Source organism: Prinia subflava, chromosome 3 (assembly GCF_021018805.1).
Source record: "Prinia subflava isolate CZ2003 ecotype Zambia chromosome 3, Cam_Psub_1.2, whole genome shotgun sequence".
Lineage (NCBI taxonomy): Eukaryota > Metazoa > Chordata > Aves > Passeriformes > Cisticolidae > Prinia > Prinia subflava.
Window position 1 is genome coordinate 15,399,922 of NC_086249.1, and position 21,428 is coordinate 15,421,349.

At 45.2% G+C, this 21,428-nt stretch overlaps 1 protein-coding gene across 2 annotated transcripts; it reads left to right on the top strand.

Annotated features, from left to right (window-relative positions):
* The first annotated feature begins 12 nt into the window (after nt 1–12).
* On the top strand, nt 13–20,571 carry LOC134548835 (coiled-coil domain-containing protein 191-like). Of its 2 annotated transcripts, XM_063393963.1 has the most exons (16): nt 13–129; nt 2,196–2,337; nt 4,620–4,748; nt 5,283–5,461; nt 5,973–6,196; nt 6,972–7,119; nt 8,944–9,134; nt 9,868–10,114; nt 11,420–11,868; nt 12,360–12,454; nt 14,044–14,126; nt 15,157–15,258; nt 16,292–16,435; nt 17,509–17,661; nt 18,047–18,201; nt 19,694–20,571. In XM_063393963.1, exons 1-16 carry the CDS (start codon nt 31–33, stop codon nt 19,824–19,826), a joined length of 2,673 nt encoding a protein of 890 aa, XP_063250033.1. In that variant the 5' UTR covers nt 13–30; the 3' UTR covers nt 19,827–20,571. The 2 variants fall into 2 exon arrangements, with proteins under 2 accessions (XP_063250033.1, XP_063250032.1); XM_063393962.1 differs by lacking the exon at nt 13–129 and having other exon boundaries at nt 2,199–2,337; nt 4,620–4,731.
* Nucleotides 20,572–21,428: the final 857 nt, after the last annotated feature.

Sequence of the window (21,428 nt, forward strand, 5' to 3'; positions counted from 1 at the left end):
CCGGCGGGCGGGCGCCGCCCTTCCGTTGCCATGGCCGGGAGCGGCGGGCGGCGGGCGGCGGTGCCCGGCGCGGCCATGGCCCTCCCCGGGCAGCGGCCGGGGCTGCGCCGCGGGCAGCGCCTCCCGCAGGTAACGGGGCGCGGCGGCGGAGCGCGGCCCGCTCCCCTCTGCGGCGCGGGGGGCGCCGGGGGCGGGACGCGTCCCTGGGATCCCGCTTCCTTGGGATCGCGGGCACCTCGCACGGCAGGGTCAGGATCAGCGATGAGGTTTCCCAGGGCTGTGCTGTTTGCCGGCGGGTGGGAAGTCCGCGCCGCACTCGAGCGAACGGCGCCAAAGTTTGCCTTGTGAAACTCGGGCTCAGGAAGAGGCACGGGAGGTGGGGACGCTGTGGTTTTCCTTAGTCCCTGCCGAGGTTTGGATCGGGTAGCTTGGAACAATGGGGCAAGGCGGAATAACTCACGCATTGACGTTCAGGATCAGGTTAGACGGGACTCTGGGTAACTTGAGATGGTTGAAGATCATAGAATCATTAAGGTTGGAAAAGACCTCTAAGATCATGAAGTCCAAACATTAATCCAGCACCACCGTGTTCACCACTAAACCATGTCCCCAAGTGCTACATCCAAGTGCAACAGTTGTTAGAACATTTCCAGGGATGGATACCCCCTCTTTCCTGGGCAGCCTGTTCCAATGCCTGGTCTCCCTTTCAGTGGAGAGATTTTGCTAATATCCAATCTAAATATCCCATAGCGAAACTTGAAGCTATTTCCCCTTACCCTGTCCCTTTTTTCCTGGGAGGAGAGACAAACTCCCACCTGGCTACATCCTCCTTTCAGGTGGTTGTAGAGAGTGACAACTTCACCCCTGAGCCTCCATTGCTCCACACTAAACAATCCCAGTTCCCTCAGCTGCTCCTCTAGACCCTAGAGCAGCTTTGACCTTCTCTCAATACACACCTCAGTATCTTTCTTGAATTTGGGGACCCAAAAGTGGACACAGGACTCGAGGCAGCCTCAGCAGGGCTGAGTACAGAGGGACAGTCAGTGACCTTGGTGCTCCTGCTGGCCACACTGCTGCTGATCCAGGCCAGGATGTCATTGGCCTTTGTGGCCGCCTGGGCACACTGCTGGCTCGTGTTCAGCTGCTGTCAGCCAGAACCCCCTGGTCCTTTTCTGCCAGGCAGCGTTCCAGCCACTCTGCTCCAGCCTGTAGTGCTGCCTGGGCTTGTTGTGACCCAAGTGCAGGACCTGGCACTTCGCCTCACTGAACCCCATTCAACTGGCCTCAGCCCATGAATCCAGTCTGTCCAGACCCCTCTGCAGAGCCTTCCTGCCCTCAAGTAGCAACACTCCTATCCGACTTGGTGTTATCAAAGATGTCCCTGCTCATGGCAGGGAGGCTGGGCTAGATGACCTATAAAGGTCTCTTCCAATCCAAACTCTATGAAGAATAAGGTGTTGCTGTGCATAAAACTCAACACACAAAACTTGCTGTTGAGGAGTGCTGCAGCTTTTTGGGCAAGTAATACAAGAGATTTACCCCAAAGCACTGTGTCCTGCACCTACAACCACCTGACATCAAAGAAAATGAATTCTAGCGTGAGGTTCCCCTTGTTTTGCTTCCTTGGGCACACCCAGTGCTCCCAGCTTCAGCCTGCTTCTTGTGGCTGGTAGGAGTGTATCTGCTTCCTCCAGCGGCATCCTGGGCCTGTGGCAGCAGCACAGAGGGAAGGGGTTCAGCAATCTGGACTGTCTGGGGCACAGGCGTTACTTGTGAAAACACAGTGACACATCAGGACCATTAATATTTCAGAGAGATGAATATGGGACAGGAAGTCTCAGCCTGGCTGTGACAAAAAGCTGATAACAAATTTCATAGTTGCTGGTTGCTGGGCACTAGCTCAGCAAGTCTCCATCCAGCACCTGGAGGCTGGGTGTTTCTGTTCTCTCTGTGTTCTCCAGTCTCTGTGTTTGGCACTAGTTGCCAAATGAGTTTTTATTGCCTAATGACTTCTAAGTCCAGTTTATGCAGTCAAGCAGTTGTAGAAATGCATTTCAAAAGAAATCAATTCCTTATAACAGCCATGCTGTTTTGTGTTACATTCCCACTGATGTTTGCTCTCCAAAGGAGAAATGTGGATATAGGAAGTGTAAAAATGAATATCCTTAGAAATGTGTTTCTTTCTTTAATTTAAGAGAGTGGACCAAGCCTCTGAGTATGCTGTCTCTGAAGCTTTTTCCCTTCAAAAGTCAGGATGTCCACAGAGGCCTTGGGGTCCTTTGACAAGCTGGGAAACTGCAGAACGACTGCAAGTTCAACGTGAGGCCTGTGAGGAAGGTGAGGTAAAATTCTGCTTGCCACAAGGTGCCTAAAATGAACTGTTCTTGATCCAGCTTTGTGGTTCTGACCTGAACAGTCTCTTGCAAAGCTTGAGTTTATAGTAAGATGTCTTTTGTCTAATGGAGAAAGGCATAAGAAGGATCAATTGCTGGAGTTCAAGGCAGATCTTAAATGGCATGCTTGAGAGAAGGGTAATCTCTCTGTCTCCTGGAGATATCAGGTAAAGACAAGGAAAAAAACTGTCCTTGAAGATACACTGTGTGGTCAAAACCAAGTTAGTGTGCTATAGGAAACCAGGTGAAATTACCTGACATAATTCTGATAGCAGATTAGTTGTGGAAATGGAGTTGCTCTGTGTAAATTTCACATCTGTGAATAACAATGTGGTTTTGTTTTGATTCCCATGTAAGATTTTCCTCACTAATTACCTAACTAAATATTTCTTTTGTAAAGCCTGCAGCCAAAAGTGCTTGCTGAAGTTTGAAAGTAAAGCTGTGGTAGATTTAAAAAACAAAAAGGAGGGAAATTATCACCCATCAGTACTAGAATATGTCTGCAGTGTAAAAAGCTGAGAGGATTTTAGAAACTGAGTTAACCATTCTTTTAAGAATCAAAAGTCAGCATTACAGAACAAGATGACGACACATCTTAAGATCATCCACTTCAATCCAGGAAGTCAGCTTTTTCACTTGTAATCATCAAGGGTTCAACTAACAGCACGGAATACACTTACCTGCTTACAGTGCACTGTCTGAATGCATTATACAGCCAATGGCTCCAAAGGAGCTGTCTTTGCTGGTGAAAAGCCTTGTCTTTTCCTTTGGTGGGAAGGTTGCTTACATTCCTCGTGTTTATTATTTTTGTTTGCCCTTCTCTGCTAGGATTTTCCTTTTTATAGCTACCAATCCCTCAGAATTGTTCCTACCTCAACTGAATTTTTTTCACCTGGAATTCATTATTACAATAGTTAATGGTAGTAACTACACAAAGCCCACTTTGTAAAGGAAGGTATCAATAAGAGAAGTGCCAGAAGACTTTTACTCTAGTTATGAGAAGATCACAAATCCCAGTCAAAAATGTCACACTTCCCCAAGTGGCACGTTGTTTTACGCTCGTCTTTCTCTTGTCAGATGTATTTCCCTGTTCCTGTTCTGGCTGGAGAGATTATGAAAGAGAATAAAAGTGATTTGAAAGACAATGAACATTAGATTTATGTTTTCTTCAAAAAACGCCCTGTTTTCAAAGAAAGTTTGAAAAAGGTTTTATTGCCTTAGAAGTACCAGGGAGCATCTTCACTTGTGTTAGGAGCAGCTATTAGGAGCAGCTGCTTGCTCCTGTCCATTGCCTGTGTGTCTTACACTGTGTAATGACTCCCACTGGAGTGGCTGCTGAGGTCCCAGCTCTTTGTCCATCCTCACTGCACGGATGGCTGAGGATGGCTCCACTTCTCGTGGGGCTGCTCCTGATGCCTTGCAGTTTACAGCCCTGTGTCCAGCTTCAGGAGCAGCTTGGCCACCCATGCAGCAAGGCCAGCTGCTTTGTTGAGGCAGCAGACACATGAGCTGACCTTGCTTTTGAGAAGAAACTCTGAAAAAAGAATTTTTTCGTTTTTCCACAGAAGAATGGAGATGGCAACAGTCCAGTGAAGGACTTCATACCCAGTTGTTCATTAGGCATTTGAGCTCACTGAAGAGTACCACATTCATCATGGGTGCATTTCTGTAGCTGCAGTCTTAACCCTGAGTGCCAGGTGAAGCTTGCCACCTGACAGATTTGTAGTTAGACTCACCACTTGTTTCTGTGGTATTTGCAAAGGGTTAACCTGTACACATGAAGCAAAAGTTTGTCCAAATAGTGGTTCTTTTGAATTTAGCAGATGACAGCCTTGGCTGCACATGTGAAAACCATCTAAGTGTCTGCAAGTGCAGAGGTAAAACATATGAAAGCTATCTAAATTATGAATTACCTCATGTGAATTCCATCTCCTTGATAAATGCAAGAAAGTGATCCAAATGTCTGCAGAATCGTATAAAAATGAGGTGGAGAAGAATTAATTTCTGATATACATGACAGGGGAAAAGTTTGCCACCTTCTCTTCCTGTTCTTTTACAGATCAAGAAGGTAAGAACAAAATTATTAGCTTTATTCCACTTTCTGTTACAGATCCGGTTTCAGCCATTCCTAGCATGTGATATAACTATCCCAGACTATTGCTAGTTTATACTTAGCCATATATTTTTTTAAGCAAGTGAAGTCATCAGTCTCTTTCTTCATGGTAGCCCAGGAGCTGCTCAGTAACTGGATGAAGTCCAAACTGCAACTGGAGCTGAGCGATGGAGAAGAGGTCATTGACTCTGTCCTTCAGGAAGAGCCTTCTGCAGCCCCTCCAAAGTATGAGCACTTTGATGGTGAGAGCACTGCAAAGTCCTGGTTTCCTCTCTGAGGCTGTGCTGGGGAAGGAGGTCAGGCCTTATGGTTTGTCAGACTGAAAGGGGACACGTGTTTTGAGGTGAGGACAGCGGACTCAGTAGAAACAAGATTATATGTGATTATTTTTGTCCCCCAGATCTTACAGCATTTGCTGTAGGGCTGCATAAAGGCACCTCATAAACATTCAATGTCTCCCTTTGTAAAAAGAGAATTTGTTTTTTTTCTTTTGTGAACAGGTATTTTTGAGGCCTGTCAAGTTTATACAGCCGTCTGAGATGCTCAGAGGCAAGACAGTAAAAAATGGAAACATTGTTAGTGCTCTAGGGTGTTCAATGGGAGACTGATTAAGGCTCTGGGGATAAATGGAGTGCAGTCAGTATGTCCACGTTCATCAGAAATGCATTCACAGTCTGGGGAAGTGATCCCTTTAATTACATTAGGCTTTGTGATCTGAGACAGAAGGGTTTATTCATTTCAGCCTAGCCTGAGATAATCCGAATTTCTCATTTCAGACTTGTGCAGCTATCTGGAATGTGAAATGGAAAGTTCCTCTGTCCAGAAATACCTCCAGCATCTTTTGCAGAGTGAAGCTGTGAACTGTGGGATAGCAAAACACCTCAGACTTGAAGAGATCAAGGAAAAAAAACAACCTGCAGATCCACGAATAATCATGGAGCTCAGACACAAGCAGGTGAGCAGGCACAGCAGCTCAGTTAAAAGGAATAAGGTGGAGGATTATAGGATTAGAGTAAATGCTCAGTGATACCTCCCCAGTATTCTCTCACAGCCTGCAATAATCTCTGACTTGGAAGCAACCACCCAAAGATACTCTTCCACATTTCAGCTGAAACTTTACTGCATTTCCATGGGCACATCAGTCATTCAGCAGTTTGCACAGTCAGCTTTCACTAAAACTGTTGAGGTTTTCCCCGTTTTTCTGAGGACTGACAAGAAGAGCTGCCACAGCAGTCAGTTCTGAGTTTGCTCCCATTAAGGAGTATTGATTTAATTTCACTCTCACATGGAGTGTTTTGCTGGTCAAGAGCACAGTCTCTCCAGTCAGTGCCTGCTACAGATAGGGCTTCTTGCTTCATGTGAAAGGTGGATTGTGACCCACCAGTCACACTGGCAGTGTACAGTGAACTTCAAATTCTTCAGCCTTTGGTGTTTGCTTTGACTTTTGCCAATTTTCTCTTGCCCAGGTGAAAGAAAACCGAATGAGGTATCAGAAGGCTTTAGAGCTTCAGAGACAAGAAGAGTCCCTGAAGAAAGCAATTCTGTCTGAGGCCAGGCTCCGAGCACAGGAGGAGGACAGAAGGAAGGCCCTGCAGGCTAAGAAGGAGGAGGAGGAGATCCAGAGGGAAATAGTGAAGCTGCGAAAGGAAATGGCTGAAAAGAAGCACACTGTGGCAAAAGTTTGGAGAATGTAAGGAGGGTGTGGGGGGAGTGGAGAGATGAAAGCCATTTAAAAGGTCCTTTTGCTAAATATAAGAGCAGTGGTGATCCCAAACAAAACAGCTGTTACTGACTTTGAACTCTCCCAAAACCTTTTATTCCTCTGTTACTAACACCAGTGGCAGAGTCTCATGAGTGGGAAGGTGGGCTAAGAACAGTGTTATCCTCCCCTCAGCCATTATGTGCACTGAATCACTAGGCAGCAGGGTGTTTGCACCGCTGTGCATTCTCTCCATCAGCTCTGTGGTTACATCCAGCCTTGTTAGCATCTAATGCCACGTGAAAGCCAGTACACAGAAAAAAATAAAAGAAAAAAGGTCTCTGTTGGAAGTCTAGCACTTGCAATTCTTTCCCTACTATGAGAGAATAAAGAGCATTCTCGGCTGAGAATTCTGCAGACATCATTTTTTTTCTTCTGCTGAGCTTGTCTTGTCACAGAGATCTCACTTTCAGGAATGCCATTTATTACTTAGGCAGGCCTGAGATCGTAAATCTTCTTATACAAGTGCTTTAATGAAATATACTGAAATAATTTACTATTTCCTTCTGCCTTCTGTGTTTAGGAAATGCACCAGACTGGTTAATCTTTGGGCTCCCAAACCATTACAGAGGTGGTTTTTAAGAAGGCCGAGTTAAAATCAGCAAGTTTGTAAGCTGTAGAGGTGGTTCTCTTGCAATTGGCCAAAAAGAGAAGGTATTAGATTGTATATCATGATGTTAGATCTGTGTGTTTGTTCACTTTGCAGGGAGGGGAAGAGACAAGAAAAAACTCAGAAGCTGTCAATGCAGGAGGTGTCTGCTGTGTCACCACCCTTGCTGCTGAAGAGAGAAGAGCAAGGAGAGGAGAAACAGAGAAAGGCTCAGGAGCTGCTGCACAGGATCAGTAAGCAGAGAGTGAGCATCACCTTTCTTTATCTGAGACACTGAGCTACCTGCCCTTGGCTACCATTTGCAAACCTGAAGTAAAAAGTCCTGCTTATGCAGATTTTTTTTACTTTTTTGAAGACCTCCTGATATCAGGAAAGTAGGAAAGCAGGGCCAAAAGTGTCTTGTAAGACTGGGAGCAAGAAATCCTGAGGTGCCAACCCCACTGGGCCTGTGCCTAAAATGTATCCAGTGGAATATTTCACTTAAAATTGTCGAAAAGACATGGCTCACAAGACAGATGAGACCATAAAGGCTTCTGCAATCAAAAAGTAAGGAGATGTACAGGAGGAAGTGGAATGAGATTTGTTTTCCCTCAAGGAAGGAAATAAAAGGGGAAAGTGGCACACCAAGGCCTGAGAAGCCCCTATTGTATGCATGGGAAGGCATTTTAAAGATTGCCTTGCACACTCTAGTTCAGGAACAGGGAGAGGAAAGAGAAATGCTGCAGCCTGGATGAATTTTGATCTGTGGCTCTGAGAGTTGATGCACGCCAGTAGGATATTCTGTGTTACTGCAACAGCTCTTTCAACACAAACAAACTTTAATAATTCCTAGTAGGAATCTTTTTGTTTCACCTTCGTTATTCTGGTACCATGGTCAGCTCTGGCTTAAATGTGTATCAAATACAGTATTTGATACTGTATATCAAATACTAGCAACTAAAGAGTGATCTTTTAGTACTGAATAATTTTATATGGGCAGTGTCAGCAAAGGAAATAAATTTCCTGAGTGCAGGTATGAATGCCATCCATCACAGAATGTTTTTAATTAATAGAGCAGTCCTCATCATTGATGTCTATATAGCTACATCTAGGGCTTTTTTCAGCGGAAGAATCCTGTAGGTTTGATGGTGATTCTCCTCACAGCTCAATCCATCTGTCCATCTGCTGGATTTGGGCTTGGCTGCTGTTTAGCAGTACACAACCTCTCTCCAGCACAGTCTAAGCGGTGAAGATAAGCCTGAATGAAACCACAGAACAATTCAGGACTGGCATAATGTGAGAAGATACAGCTTGGCTGAGCTAAGCAATAGTGACATTTTGATTACTTTCCTAAAGCAGAAAGAAACAGCTAATGCATTGACTTTTTGTAAGATTCCATTTGAAGATTTCAGTGAGAGAGGAACGCAATTAACACAAGGCACTATGACAAAAGGGGAACAGCAGAGTCCTGTAAGTTGACCCACTTGGAGGATCAAAATGAACAGTGTCTGCAGTGACAGGGCTAGAATTATGGGGTAGATTAGATAGCAAATTGCTGCTCTGTACAATGTAATTTACTCCCAAAGGCAGCGAGTCTAATTACACAATAGGGGAAAGGTTTGGCTTCCTGCTGAAATGAGGATGAGCTGAGGCCATGTCATAAATTCACTCTAGGAAGTGTCTTGATTTTTGTCTAAGTTAATTTTTTTTAAAGCAGCAGTTATTCACAGATGTGTTCTTACCTGTAGCATCTTAGACATTTTCTTGATTTGAAAATATTTTCTCTGTCTCTAGAAATTGTATGTTCCTCACCCATTTCATTCCTTTATACTTGGTGAACTAAGTTCATTTCACTCCAAAGCATAGAGTCCCTTGATATGATGTCTCTTGCTAGACCCTTTCTGCGTTTTGTAGACCTGCACATGCTCTGCAATACTTTTTTTTTTAATCCTCAAGATAATTGTTGAAAATGAGGATTCTAGAAAGAATCTCAAAAAGGAAGGCCAAAACAGGCAAAGGGTAGAGAGGATCAGTATTTGTGTGACAGGCTGTATCTTGCTCATTGGTTTTCTGAAACTCTCCCCTGCAGTGCTTGCAACGACATTTCTCTGCTTGGCTGAAAGTCATTCTGGAGCACAGAATAAAAATGGGAAAAGCCAGAGCCCTTGCTGACTGGAGATGCCAGCTGAAGGCCCTGCGAGCTTGGAGAAACTATACTTGGGCTCAGAAAGTAGAGCAGCAGACACAACAATTGGAAATTCATCTCCAAGATCAAAACAGGTAGTGCCCCTTTACTGTGGAATTCCTCCTGCTACAGCCGTACTTGGGCAGAGCAGCGATCAGGGGCTGTAAGAGGAGCTTGTCAGTTATCCAGCAGGAGGGAAACAGCAGCTTTTTGAGAAAATTGCTCCACTGCCTGCAGTCTGCCAGAGGCGTTGTGGCACAGATGAAAAGGAGGACAGATGTAAACGAGAGCTTTAGCACTTTCCAACAAGCCTGTGTCTCAGTCTCTGTAAGTATCTTTCCTAGAAAACTCACCCTGGCACGCTTTGGGCTCCAGAGGATATGAGTTGCCAAATTTATTCCTGATAAATATATTTGCTGTTTCAGTAGAAGTACAGCAGAGATGATTTTGTCCAGTGCCTTTCATTAAGGAGGCTGTTGGATGAATTCCCTATCATCCAGAGAAAATGCTTCCCTTCGCAGGTGTCTGGCAGGCTGCAGTGGTGAGACGCTGTCACTTCCCCAGGTGCAGCTGGCCAGGGAACACGATACCTCTTCTGCAGCTGTCCTGCATCCCAGAGATGCCACAGGAAATTGCAAAGTGTGACCTAGGGAAACTTAATACAGACTAGCAGGCATCCTTTCAACCCTCCCACTCCTCCTTGGAGGAGCTCTGTACAGCTTCAGAGAGCCTTCAGAGTTAAGCAACAAAAAGACTTGGGAATTGATGTGGCTTCGTGCCTGGGCAGAAGCCTCACTCCTGCCATAACACAAACACTTTCTCGTTCAGGAAAACCCAACTGGCTGAGGAGCACAACCAGCGATGCCTCCTGCGCCGCTGCTTTCTGGCCTGGCAGCACTGGAGCCGAGAGGAGACGGAAAAGCGAGAGCTGCAGATAAGGAGGGAGCAGACAAAGAGAAAGATGCAACAGCTGCTGGAGGCTGTGTCACTGGGGAAAGGTGGGCACAGGCCACTGGAGGCTAACAAGCTTGGGACAGCAGAAGTAAACCCTCATCAAGATTTACAGCAAGACAAGGTAAATCCTTCTCATGTAGCTTTGCCTGTTGGCATAGCAGTACTCTTAGAAAGTACTTACTTTATGCAGTCTGAAGTAAAGAATACATGGTCCCAGAGGAAAGCTGCTTTCCCAGGATGACCCCCAAATACCTCCCTGCAACTGTTCAGGAGAGAAGTCTAAAAATCAGAGGCAAACATGAAGGACAATGGATGAGTTTTAAAAATAACCTCTAGTGCTGCCAAAGAACAACCCTGCATGTACTCTGAGTCGCAGTGAGCATCCCACCCCCAGATCACTTTTACTGAGAGATTAGTTACATCTTTGATGCCAGCTTAGACTTAAAAAGAATAACTTGACTGCATGACAAGAGATATTTTTCATGCCAGTGCAGCTTTCCTGCTTTTAACTATGGGAGAAAAAAAGGTTGTCACTGGCTGTTTGAGGATAATGCACATCACAGGAAGGTAAAAGAGAAGCATCAGAGGTTGCTTCCTTAAATTGGCATTTGTCAGGTTGGATCTGTCTATAAAACCTGTACAATATCAGTGTCCTAATATCAGTATTAGAGCTCACACACACATGTTACAGGTCAAGCTTTCTGTCTGCTGAAGTGTAAGCAAAAGTTGATTTCTTTCAGTGCTTATACCATCCTAGCAGGTCCATATTTTTCTTCTGCTGCACTGGTAAAATTTGTGCTTAAGGAATGGGACTGAATTTAAGGTTTGACCTAGGAATCTGAAAGCACACCTTATAGCTGATGCCTCTTCAGAGAACTTGTCAGAAAGGTGCCTCATTCCCTGCTGTGCACCTGTTTTGTGGTAACATTTATCAAAGCTGGAAAAGAGGCATGAAGAAGCAGCACCTTGTAGACTTCTCTTCCATCTAAAAGGGAACTGTTCAGTAGATCAGCTGTGTAGATCACTTCAACAACTGTTTTTAATTTTATTCTCCATCTGAGTGCTGAGCAGGGACAACACAGTTCAAAAGGGAGTGTGCTAATCCCTGAGAAACGAGCTGTCCTAAAATGTGCTCCCTAACAGAACAGTCAGAATGTATTCCTGCCAAAGCTCTTGCCTAATCAGGATTTCTTCCTCCTCGTGAAATGGCACTCAGCTCCTTGAGAGTTCTTTTCTACAGCCTCCATTTTATGCATAATGGGGCCCCTCTGGCCTGACTGGATAAAGATTGCATAGCTGAGATTACCCTACTTCTTAGGCATCTCACTAGATTTGCATTTAAAAAAACACTATGCAGGAAGGGCAGAAGAGTGCTTGGTTTTAATCAATGCTAAATTTTCCTCATTTCTTTTTGTTTTTCTCCTAGCCAACTGAAACTTGCCTCATACAGAAAGAGCCTGATCAGACCAGAGACCAGACTTATTGGGATGTTGTTCACACATCTCATTTCTGCAGAAATTCCAAATTTGCCTGGGAGATTACCATTAAGCATGCAGCTCTGAGTACCCAGGACCAGGCTATGAATCAAATAGCCACAGTTCTCCAGCATTTTCAGGCACCCAGTCCAAAGACATCTCCTGCTTATGGTAGTTGTTTTGAGGACCGTCACACCTTCCAGCAACGTGTGATTGAAGAGCAGAGGCAGCAGCTTCAGAAACAGCAAGAGCTGATCCTTAAACTGCAGGAAAATCAGAAGCTGAACAGTGATAAAGAAGAGGCAGCACAAGCTCTGGCTGTAACCCAGACATTTAACAATTCTGTTTCTCAAACCAGGGAGGAAAAACAATCCAGATGCAAGAATACAACCCCTTTGAGGTATATGCCCTCAATAAAGCAGGGTCAGTTAGTCATGTCTCGTTCCCACTCAAGTTGAGCCAGAATTTGCCAGGCACATTTCAGCCATGCTAGTGCTATCTGCTGTTCCTCTCAGCTATGACTTAGCCTCAAAGGAAGTGTCAGACTGGCCACAGTTCTCTCTCCTTCTCCCTCCCTGCACTGGCTCAACATCAGGTGTTCCAAGCAGGATCTACTTAGAAACATCAACACCAGTGTCCCCTATAGTAGCAGCTGGGATCTATTTAGTTATGAAAAAAGAGACCATCATCGTCTGTATTTCAGACTATGCAGGAGCCCTGGAACTCAGTTCCTGTGCAGGGATGCATCAGCATTTGCATTTGAAGCAGAAGAAAGGTGTGTCAGGGATAATGCAGCACAATGGAGAACAGAAGCTACAAGGCCATAGGTGGTAGGTGTGAGACACAGTCTGACTACATTTACTGAAAAATTTCCTTACTCTTCTTTCATAGCCCACCTGATTCTCTCGGGCCAGAAAACACAAGGGCAGCAGTGCAAGGCAGGAGGCCCTCCAGCCGGCTGACCTCACCTCATCCCATACTGAAAGGTATTGTTCTAGATTGCAAACACCATTCCAGGCCACTTTTTCTCAACAGCTTGTATGGAAATGTCTGTCTTTGCCTCAGCTTTGCTGGTTGATGATATTGTGCAAGTAAAATTCTGCACTTTCTTTCCCAGTCTGACGAGTGCTGTGAGAGGAAAGGGTGAGCTGTTTTCCTGTGTGAGTCAGGCATGTGTAAAACCTGGGACGCTGCACACCCCTCATGTCCACACTGAGTACACTGCTGTGGCAGTTACTCCTAACACCTCTGGTTGTCTCTGCTATGACAAGACTCAGAAGTTGTACAGGTGATTTTTGCCATCAGTCTCATTCCCTTCATTATGCATCCAGGTAACACTTAAACTAGCCAGTTATTTTCATCCAACTTTGACAGAGGTGTTGAGATTTCAGAGGGACTTAAGTGCCTAGCCAAGGTTTTGTGAGACAACAATAGCCAGGCTGGGGAAGGAACTCCAGATCCCTGCATTTTGTAAGGTATCTCCCCTTCTCTGGCCACACTGGAACACAATAAACATGCAACATTGCCTTTTGATCAGTAAACTAGGATCAGGGTTCTGTTACATCTCTAGGTCAAGTTCTTCTGTATCAGTGCAGGATAGTAACAGTGTGCATGAAAGGTTGCCTGGAATATGATAATTGTGATGTTTCAATAGTTTTGGGATCAGCAGACCCTTTTGGCCATGACAGTTAGGCATTAATAGTTGTCTTTCACTACCTGTGTTCAGCTCCAATGCTACCTAGTCCAAGCCATCATTCACCCTGATTTGCCTGAACACTGTACACCTTAGAGACAGCAAGCATATTTTTCAGAGCATTCAAGTACTTGTGTTTAAAGATCCCAAAAAAAATTCAGTGATGTAATTATCACTGAATGGTTTTCCCTTGGCAGAGAATCCTGGGACAGCTGAGAGGAGAGGAGAATCTGAGGAAATGTACTGTGGTCAAAACACTTCAATGCCTCTCAGTTATTGGTTGCTTCAGGCTGTGCTTTGTTTGCAACTGCAGAGGAAGCAAGCACAGGTCCCCAACCCCTCTGCATGTTCTGTGTGTAACACCTTGCTGATGGCCAGCAAGATCACTCCATTGCAATTTATCTTCCAGAAGAAGCATTAAGCAGTAATTTCTTACTAGTGGGACCAAGTACCTGTATGTCACTGTGACAATGATGCTGTCATGGAATTGCTTTTAAAGAAGCAGTTGGAGCTTACTGGAGACCTCAGAGCAATTGCTGCTAAATCATGTGCCCTGAGCCTTGGCCCTCAGTCAGGAAAGGCAGGGAGGGACAAACCCTCTGAATACAGCTTCATTTATAACTGAGCCTTATGGTTGTGACTGTCAGCCAAGGAGGGTAGAGTGAATGTAATTGCCATGGTCCTGAGTCACCTCACAAATGTTTATAGGTTCCTTTTTCATGACACTGCCGGCTGCAAGGGGCAGTAGGAAGCAAGTCCCTTTGTGCTGGCATTGCCAAGGAAGAGGGAGCCTGGCATAGAGTGGTGCATCCTTGTTCACCAAACTTCAGCCATTACACCATAGCTGGTTTCCACTAAGCCTTATGTCCTTTGTTTCTGTAGGGATGGAGGAGAGAGCGATTCTGCGGGCACAACAGAAGAAGAAAATAGAAGAAGCCAAACAACGAAAAGCAGAGGAAAAATTGGTAAGGGAAGCGGAAAATGAAATAAAGTGTCTTTCACATGATTCCAGTTACAAGAAAAACTGATTTTACCCCAGAGTCAGGGAGAAAAGGCCCTTTATCTAAAGCAGGAGTTTTATGACTTGTGAGAAAGCAAATGCTCATCACATACCAAATAAAGTAGTTACTGCTGCTTTTGCAGCACCAGCCCTGCTGTATCATAGGCAGACACCTCATCTTGAAGTTGCAGTTCTAGAAGCAGTCTCCCTTACTACCCCCAACACTTTTTTCACACCTACCACATGACTGAAGCTTGTCTTTGCTGAGAATGGTAAGGGTGGAAGTACACAGAGAGATGGACTTGATGGGACCTGGCAGTGGTGGGGTTCCCCTCCCTGCCTTTCTTCTCTGGTCACATGCAGCTTGAGGATATACAGTCTCACCTAATAAAAATCCACAACTTCCTAGCAAATCTCTGCTGAAGAGGGAATATACTGACTGTTTGCATAGTTAATACACAAATTCTGTGATACACATGCAACAGAGGAGCCTTCTTCAAGTCAGGGTATTAAACTCTTAAAACATTTCTAGTAAATTTGATTAGAAAGTGTGATCTTCAATGTCTGGGGAAGGAAATGTTTGGGTACCTGTAATGCTGCATGTGGAAATGAAACTTGAGAGCAGTGCCTAGGGATTCAGAACTGACTTCAGTAGTCAAGTTCTCAATAAATTACTTGGTGTACGGTTTACATTTTTTCAGAGGAAGAGTGGACAAATACTATAACTTTGGGCAAAGAAAGATATACATGTACACACATAGAAAAATAGATAGATAGAGATATGTATATGGGTAGTAAAAAGGACAGTCCCTCCTCCCCGTCCCTTCCTTCAAGTTCACTCTTGAGCACAGATCATGCCCAGTATGTGAAAACTTCACCTGCTGAGTTTTCAGGTGCTGGTCAATATTAAGGGGAATACTAGGAAAGTTTAGAAATCTGTGTTCATAGAAAAAGTCACATGAAACAAATTGAATTTCACCTTTCTCCATTTCAAGGCCCAGTTGAAGGCTGAAGAGGAAGCACGACAGAGGAAGGAAGCCGAGGAAAAGAAAGCACAGCAGGAAAAGCGCCGGGAGGAGAGAAGGCAGCAGAAGCTGGTAACCAAATGCCTCACCTGTTTCTTCCACTTTAGGAGGGATAGGGAAGAAGATCCATTACCCACTGGTACTCAGTCAGCAGCCAGAGTGATGGGAACTGAAGGTCTTCATTGGTAGAGCAGAGTTCCACAGCACAGCACTCACAATACAGACTCACAATCTGCGTCCTTGCTGGCAGTGTTAGGGGAAGGGCTGTGTCTCAAACATGCTATGAAGTATATGCTGTCTGTCTCCTCAGCAGCACTAGAGGTCCCAGCTGCTGGACATTGTCTGCTGAGATACAGCCACATAAGCCCCTCACAGTGGCAGAATGTTCAGTCTACTCTCAGATTCCTGCCACTCTTGTCGCTCCTCCAATGTACACAGTGATACCAGTCACAAACACATGATTCACAAGTAAACAAGCCTGACAGTTACATCAAGGGCACCTTTTCCTCTTGGAGCTAACCTAGGAATAGCTGCACTTCATTATTGTTACTTGGAAATGAGTTGTCCTAATAACCCAAATAACACATTTAAAATCCTACAGGAATTCAACCTACAACTACTGTTCTACTTGGATTGAGTGTCTTAGAACGTTTGACATTCATCCTCGAGTTATCAGTCAAAAGTTGTGTTATGCAGTTACAAAATACCCACATCACTCCCCTGCTGTTTAGGCTAGATGAAGTGGTAGGGTCCATGCATAAACTCAGAATCGGTTTTGGACATGTTTTGGACATCAAAGAAGGTTCCTGATACATCAGCACTTGTGGTAGCCACAGGTGTCATGTCTGTTACAGTAACTCCAAACTGTAGTGCTGATACACAGGCTAAGGGAGTCCAGGAATACAATCATCTCCCAGAAGACAGTTTGCTTTAAGGACACAGGTTCTGCTGCATGGGGTCATGTCTAGTCTGCAGTGCTAAAGATGAGGCAGATCCCTATTTCCTGTCAGGTCAGAACCTCCAGCTCCAATATGATAATCTATTGTCATTACCAAATATCCTCTTCATCCTGAGAGAATTAAAACTACTGCTTTTTATATTGCAGAAAGAACTGGAGAAGCAGAGGAGGCTGGAGAAAGAGCAGCAGCTCCAGAAAAAGGCTAGAGATCACTATGAGAAGGTCCTTCTCAAAAAGCTGGGAATAGTGCCATGGAAAAGGCTGAGGGAGCAAGCCAAGGAAAACCTAATGGTAAGTGCTGAGGGTAAAGGAAATGACTGCTGCCATAGGAGGAAGGGAAAAACTAGATGCAGCACTTAGCAGAAGCCTTAATAGGCTTTTAGGCCAGGTAGAGGTGGAAAAAGCAAAAACTCTTCCTGCATACCCTGGCTTTATGTTAGTTCTTTAAATCAGCCCATCTGACAATAATCATGAAAAGCCATTAAAAACCCGCAGGGATGGCATCCTCATTTATAGCTGATTAAACAGGATTAAACAGAAAAAAAAATATTAAAGTTAGATGACATGTGCCTGCCAGCTCTCTACTCCACAGCAATGCTTATCAGTGAGATACTGCCAAGCAACTTCAGCTGCAGGAGTTAACCCCAGTCTATCATCAGGACTTTCACTCACTCTGAAGTTGCTGGTACAGAGTTGGCCACTGCTAGTGGCAGGACACTACAGGTGATAATCCAACAGTCTATTCTATCCTGGCCGTATCCTCAGTGCAGAACAGCGAGTGGCAGCTTCCGAGACCTCGATGCAGGAATATTGCTAATGAAACATTTCCACACGTGACTGAGTCAGCATCCCTTATCAGGGAGAGACTGATAACACTCAGCCGTATCCTGAAGATCCAGCCAGAGCCCACGGCTAAATTGGAAAGCTTCCATTTAAGTCACTGCAACTGGAGCTATTCACAGTACTTCACCAAATGCACGCAGGCCTCCAGCTGGGAAGAGGGAGATGGATACAAGCTGTTCCATATGTCCACCCCGCTGGTCAGCATTATGGACAGGCTTGGACTAAGCTGTTACAAGACATGTCTCTACCCCATTCACCATCTGTTAAACTGAGCATCTCATTCAAAAGGGGTTTCTCTAGAAGTGATGCAGCAGTGGCCGGGTAGAGAGACTGGTCTTGTTCCTTGTGCTGTACCCCTCTTTGTGGGGTCCTATAAGTTATTCCAGCTGTCAGAAATCTGGATTTGAGCAGCCCCAAAAAGCTGAGATGATTTTCTAGTGCACCAAATTTTCTGTGGCTTTATACTTAGGTACTGTCACCAGTTCAGGTAACCAGCTGCTGTCTCTGCTGTCTTCATTCAGGTGGCACAAAGGCACCACAGCTTGGGCCTGCAGAGGAAATGCCTGATGACTTGGCTGCAGGATGCCCAGCAGAGTCTCAGGGAGAAGATGTCTCAAGCTGAGGACTTCTATTCCCATATGTTACTGAGACGGGGCTTCAGGAACTGGCTAAAGGTTGGCCTGCACCACAGTGGAGAAATGATACCGAGAGAGCTGGCTGCTGCTGCGCCTTCCCCTCACCACAGTGCCAGTTCACCCACCAGCAGTACAACCTTTGTAGAGTTATGCTATCCCCATTCCAACAACATTATTCCCTTTTCCAGAGACCTTCTCTCAGCTTCTTACTCTGCATCACTCTCTTCCACACAGAATTCTCTTACACAGTGCTCCTTCACTGTCCAGTCTCTCATCCTACTCCCTGCTGGTTTTCCTCCACTCCTGTGCCCACTACCCTTCACTGCCACAGTCACCACTGTTTTATTTATTAGGCCAGAGGTTAGGAGTATGTAGTGGTAGAAGAAAAAAAAGCCATTCTCACCTGTTTCTTTGTCCTCCCCAGTACAAGGATTATCTCTCTGCTCAGGAGGAGAGAGCAAGTACCTTCCACACAGTCTGCCTTGTGAGGAAGTGCTTCTGGGCATGGTTTGATCATACCACGGAGGAAAAAAGGGCCTTACAGGAGAGGCTGAGGATTGCTACTGAACACAGTAACAAGTAAGTGTTCTAGCACTTACTCTAGTTCCCTTACTGGTTCTTTTTACTTTAGTTTAATATACCCTGTAGATTATTTTAGGTACTACTTTTGACAGGTCAGCTGCTCCCCAGGAACACATGAAACAAGTTCTATACTGCTGGTATTTTGCTTCTATCATGTGCGCAGAGAGCATCAGCAGAGGTTTATGCTAAGTTTCCATGTAGCCTGGAAAAGAAAGTGTAATGGCACCCTTCACAGGACTTCTAAATCTGAAAAAAGAGAATACAGTGAAAGCCTAAGTAAGGATAAGAAGCTGAAACTTCCTAAGCTGATTAGCAGATCTGGCCATGCAGCTTCTGCTAAAAGCTGCCTTAGGAAAATCTTTAAGTACAATTATAGCAAGCCAAATGATTGTGTAGGAATTACATAGTACTTTTTTGTCCATAGCAAATGATTTAGTTCACAAATCCAATGTTCATCAACTAGAAATCCTACTTTAGGAGTCTTTACATTTATGCCATCATCAACCTGACTTGGCAGCAAAAACTAGAGCACTCAGTTCTACCAGTCATGGCTGGAGCTGGACACACCCAGTCCACTCCTTGTCCCATAAAGTGCATTCTAGCAGGAAGAAAAAACTATTGTCAAAGTTCAGCAGAAGACAGAAGTCTGTTCACCTGCCTCATCATGGGAAGTGTGGTAGCTGCATGCAGTCATGAATAGACTGTGCCTGTGCACAGCCCCAACAGGATCTGCAGCACCATGGAGGAAGAATGAAACTAAATTCACCTCTTATGTGGTAGAACAAACCTGTTCTTGCTGTATTGGTAAGGTCTGAATAGTGCATGGTTTAACATTAACAAGCCAGCAAACTGGAGGAACCAGGGCAAAGTCAAACCCAGGAAGAGACTGGATTTGTTCTACATACGACCTCCTATTAGAAGCATAATCACCTGATATTGTTCCTTATTTCTTTCTCCACTTGCAGTTCAGACCTTACCATAACAAACCCTTCTTTAGACAGGACTGTGGTTCCCTATTGCCCAGATGGGAACCCAGGGCAAGGGCACCTTTGATGGGGTGGTTAAAATCAGTTAAGAGTTGGAGCCTAGCTGCCTGCACTTCCAAGAGGTTGGTTTAGACCAAATGAGCCAGCATTTTTTCTAAAGAAACTTCCTTCAGAGGGCCTGTTTATTCTTCAAAAAAACCTCTTTCATCTTTAGAGTGCTAAGCAAACACCAGCTAATGAATCCTGTCAGAGAGAAGAGCAAAATTCTTGGTGGAGAGGAATAGAAAAGGGCAATATGTTATTTTTCCCCAGCATGATTGACTTACCAATGAAATGGTCTGCATGTAGATGCTTAACATGTGACAGCCCTGACTAATAGCAAAGGACAAATCCTCAAGATCTGAATTCCTCCTTTGAACAGAAGTTCTCTTTTGATTGCCTGTTATGTCATGTACACATCTGCATGTTGTCACTTTGTTCCTTGTGTCCCTAATTTCTTTCAGGAGACTTACACTGAATGCATTCAAGGCATGGAGGCAGTACCCATCACTGATGAAGAAGGAAAGGGAAAGAGAAGAAAGAAGGAACCAGCTACGCAGGAGAGTAGCTGAAATTCTCCCCAACTTCCAAACATGACAGAAGAGAGTCAGAGATGGGAGGGAGACAACAAGCCCAGTTCTGTTCCGTGCTATCTCTCTGCTGACTGACACAAGCCCAGGGGGAAGGGACTTACCAAGTGCAGAGGGTCTTAGAGCCAAAGGGAGCTCCCTGTGGTCATTATTGTTGTAAACAAAGCATAGATGGAAACTTACCTGACAGTTTCAGGTTGCACTCCGTGGAGACATTCCTCTCAAGCCTCTGTAGGGGTGTCTTGGCTGGTAGCTATGAAGCCCAGATAACCAAAGCCTAGCACAGGGTGTGTTTGAGGCCAAGGCCATTTCCAGATGCAGAGCTTCAGCAATGACATGAATCTTCTTCCATCCAGGGAAGCACAGAACTGAACTGCACCTCTTTTTGTCTAAGCAGTAACCCGGTGCTTTTTTGTTGGCAGTACTCTGTAGGGTGACAGCTTGTCCAGAGGGCAGACAGACCTGACTGTCAGCTGACCCCCAACCACTGCTGTGAACTTGGCCACCAGAGCATTGTTTCTAGCTAACTGTGCCAGGAAAGTTTGGATGGGAGGAGGAAAGGGAAGAGCTGTTCATGCAAACTGTATTTGGTAACGACTGAAATAGTATTATTCCATATGGAAAGTGTAAAACCTTTTGCAAGGGGCAGCCTTTTTTGCAGCACTGGCCAGTTCACAAGCACAGTGCTTTGATTTTGGTACTAAGCAGTGATCCCAAGTTTATGAGTCTAAATTGTCATTTAAACTTCCCAAGCTGTTCATTATTTCAGGGTGTGTTGTGCAAGTCTGTCTGGGCTGTTTCACTTGATCCAGTACTTAGAGAAAAAAAAGATAAAACTCCAAGAAAAAGGCAGATTGCAGCTTACAGAAGCTAAAGCTGACATGATTAAAATAAGTTTCATACTACTATTTAACCTTAACCTGCAGCATAATGCAGACAGGGTAATGCCCTTCAGGTACACTATGTCTTAGCAACAACATGAGGCAGGAAGCTGGAATCACTTCCCTCTCACAGCCAGATAGGCAAAGCTCTCCAAAAGCATTTGGCAGTACAGGAAGTACTTGAGTAACACCAGAAACACAACAGTGTACTGTTACTGTGTAACAGATCATTAGTAAAACCCATATATGCACTGAAAGTTTCCAATAAACGCAAATCCAAAATGAATACAACTGAGCTGTTGGTGCAGATTGTGTCAAGCCAACTGAATGGCACTGGACCGAAGGCCAGAGGCAGGGACCTAGACCAGCACTCCATGCTGCAGACAAAGTGGCATAGGACAAGATGGGTGCCCATGCACATCAGCACGCTCTCCAGAGCTTTAGCATCGGGAATTTGTCCATGTGGACACAGGGATGTGGCCAGAAGAAGGACCTGCCCACAAAGCCAGGCTCTCAAGCAGGCTGTTGGTGCAGGTCTGGACAGCTGTCACTCCAGGTACCTCCCACAGCCATCCTCTGCAACGCCCCAACACTGCCCATCTCCCAGAGGCGCGGTGCAGCCCTGCCCAGCAGCAGGTCAGCCGAGCACGTTCTGCAGGCACAGGGAGCTGAAGGTGCCTGCGTGGAGTGTGGGCGAGCTCAGACCATCTGGCTGCATTAAGAGGCAG

What these genes read in the sequence shown, in the direction of transcription:
- LOC134548835 (XM_063393963.1), top strand. Translation starts at nt 31, where the DNA reads ATGGCCGGGAGCGGCGGGCGGCGGGCGGCGGTGCCCGGCGCGGCCATG. An exon ending in AAAGTATGAGCACTTTGATG is followed by an intron (nt 4,749 to 5,282) that starts GTGAGAGCACTG and finishes TTCTCATTTCAG; the next exon opens with ACTTGTGCAGCTATCTGGAA. An exon ending in GAAAAGCAGAGGAAAAATTG is followed by an intron (nt 14,127 to 15,156) that starts GTAAGGGAAGCG and finishes CTCCATTTCAAG; the next exon opens with GCCCAGTTGAAGGCTGAAGA.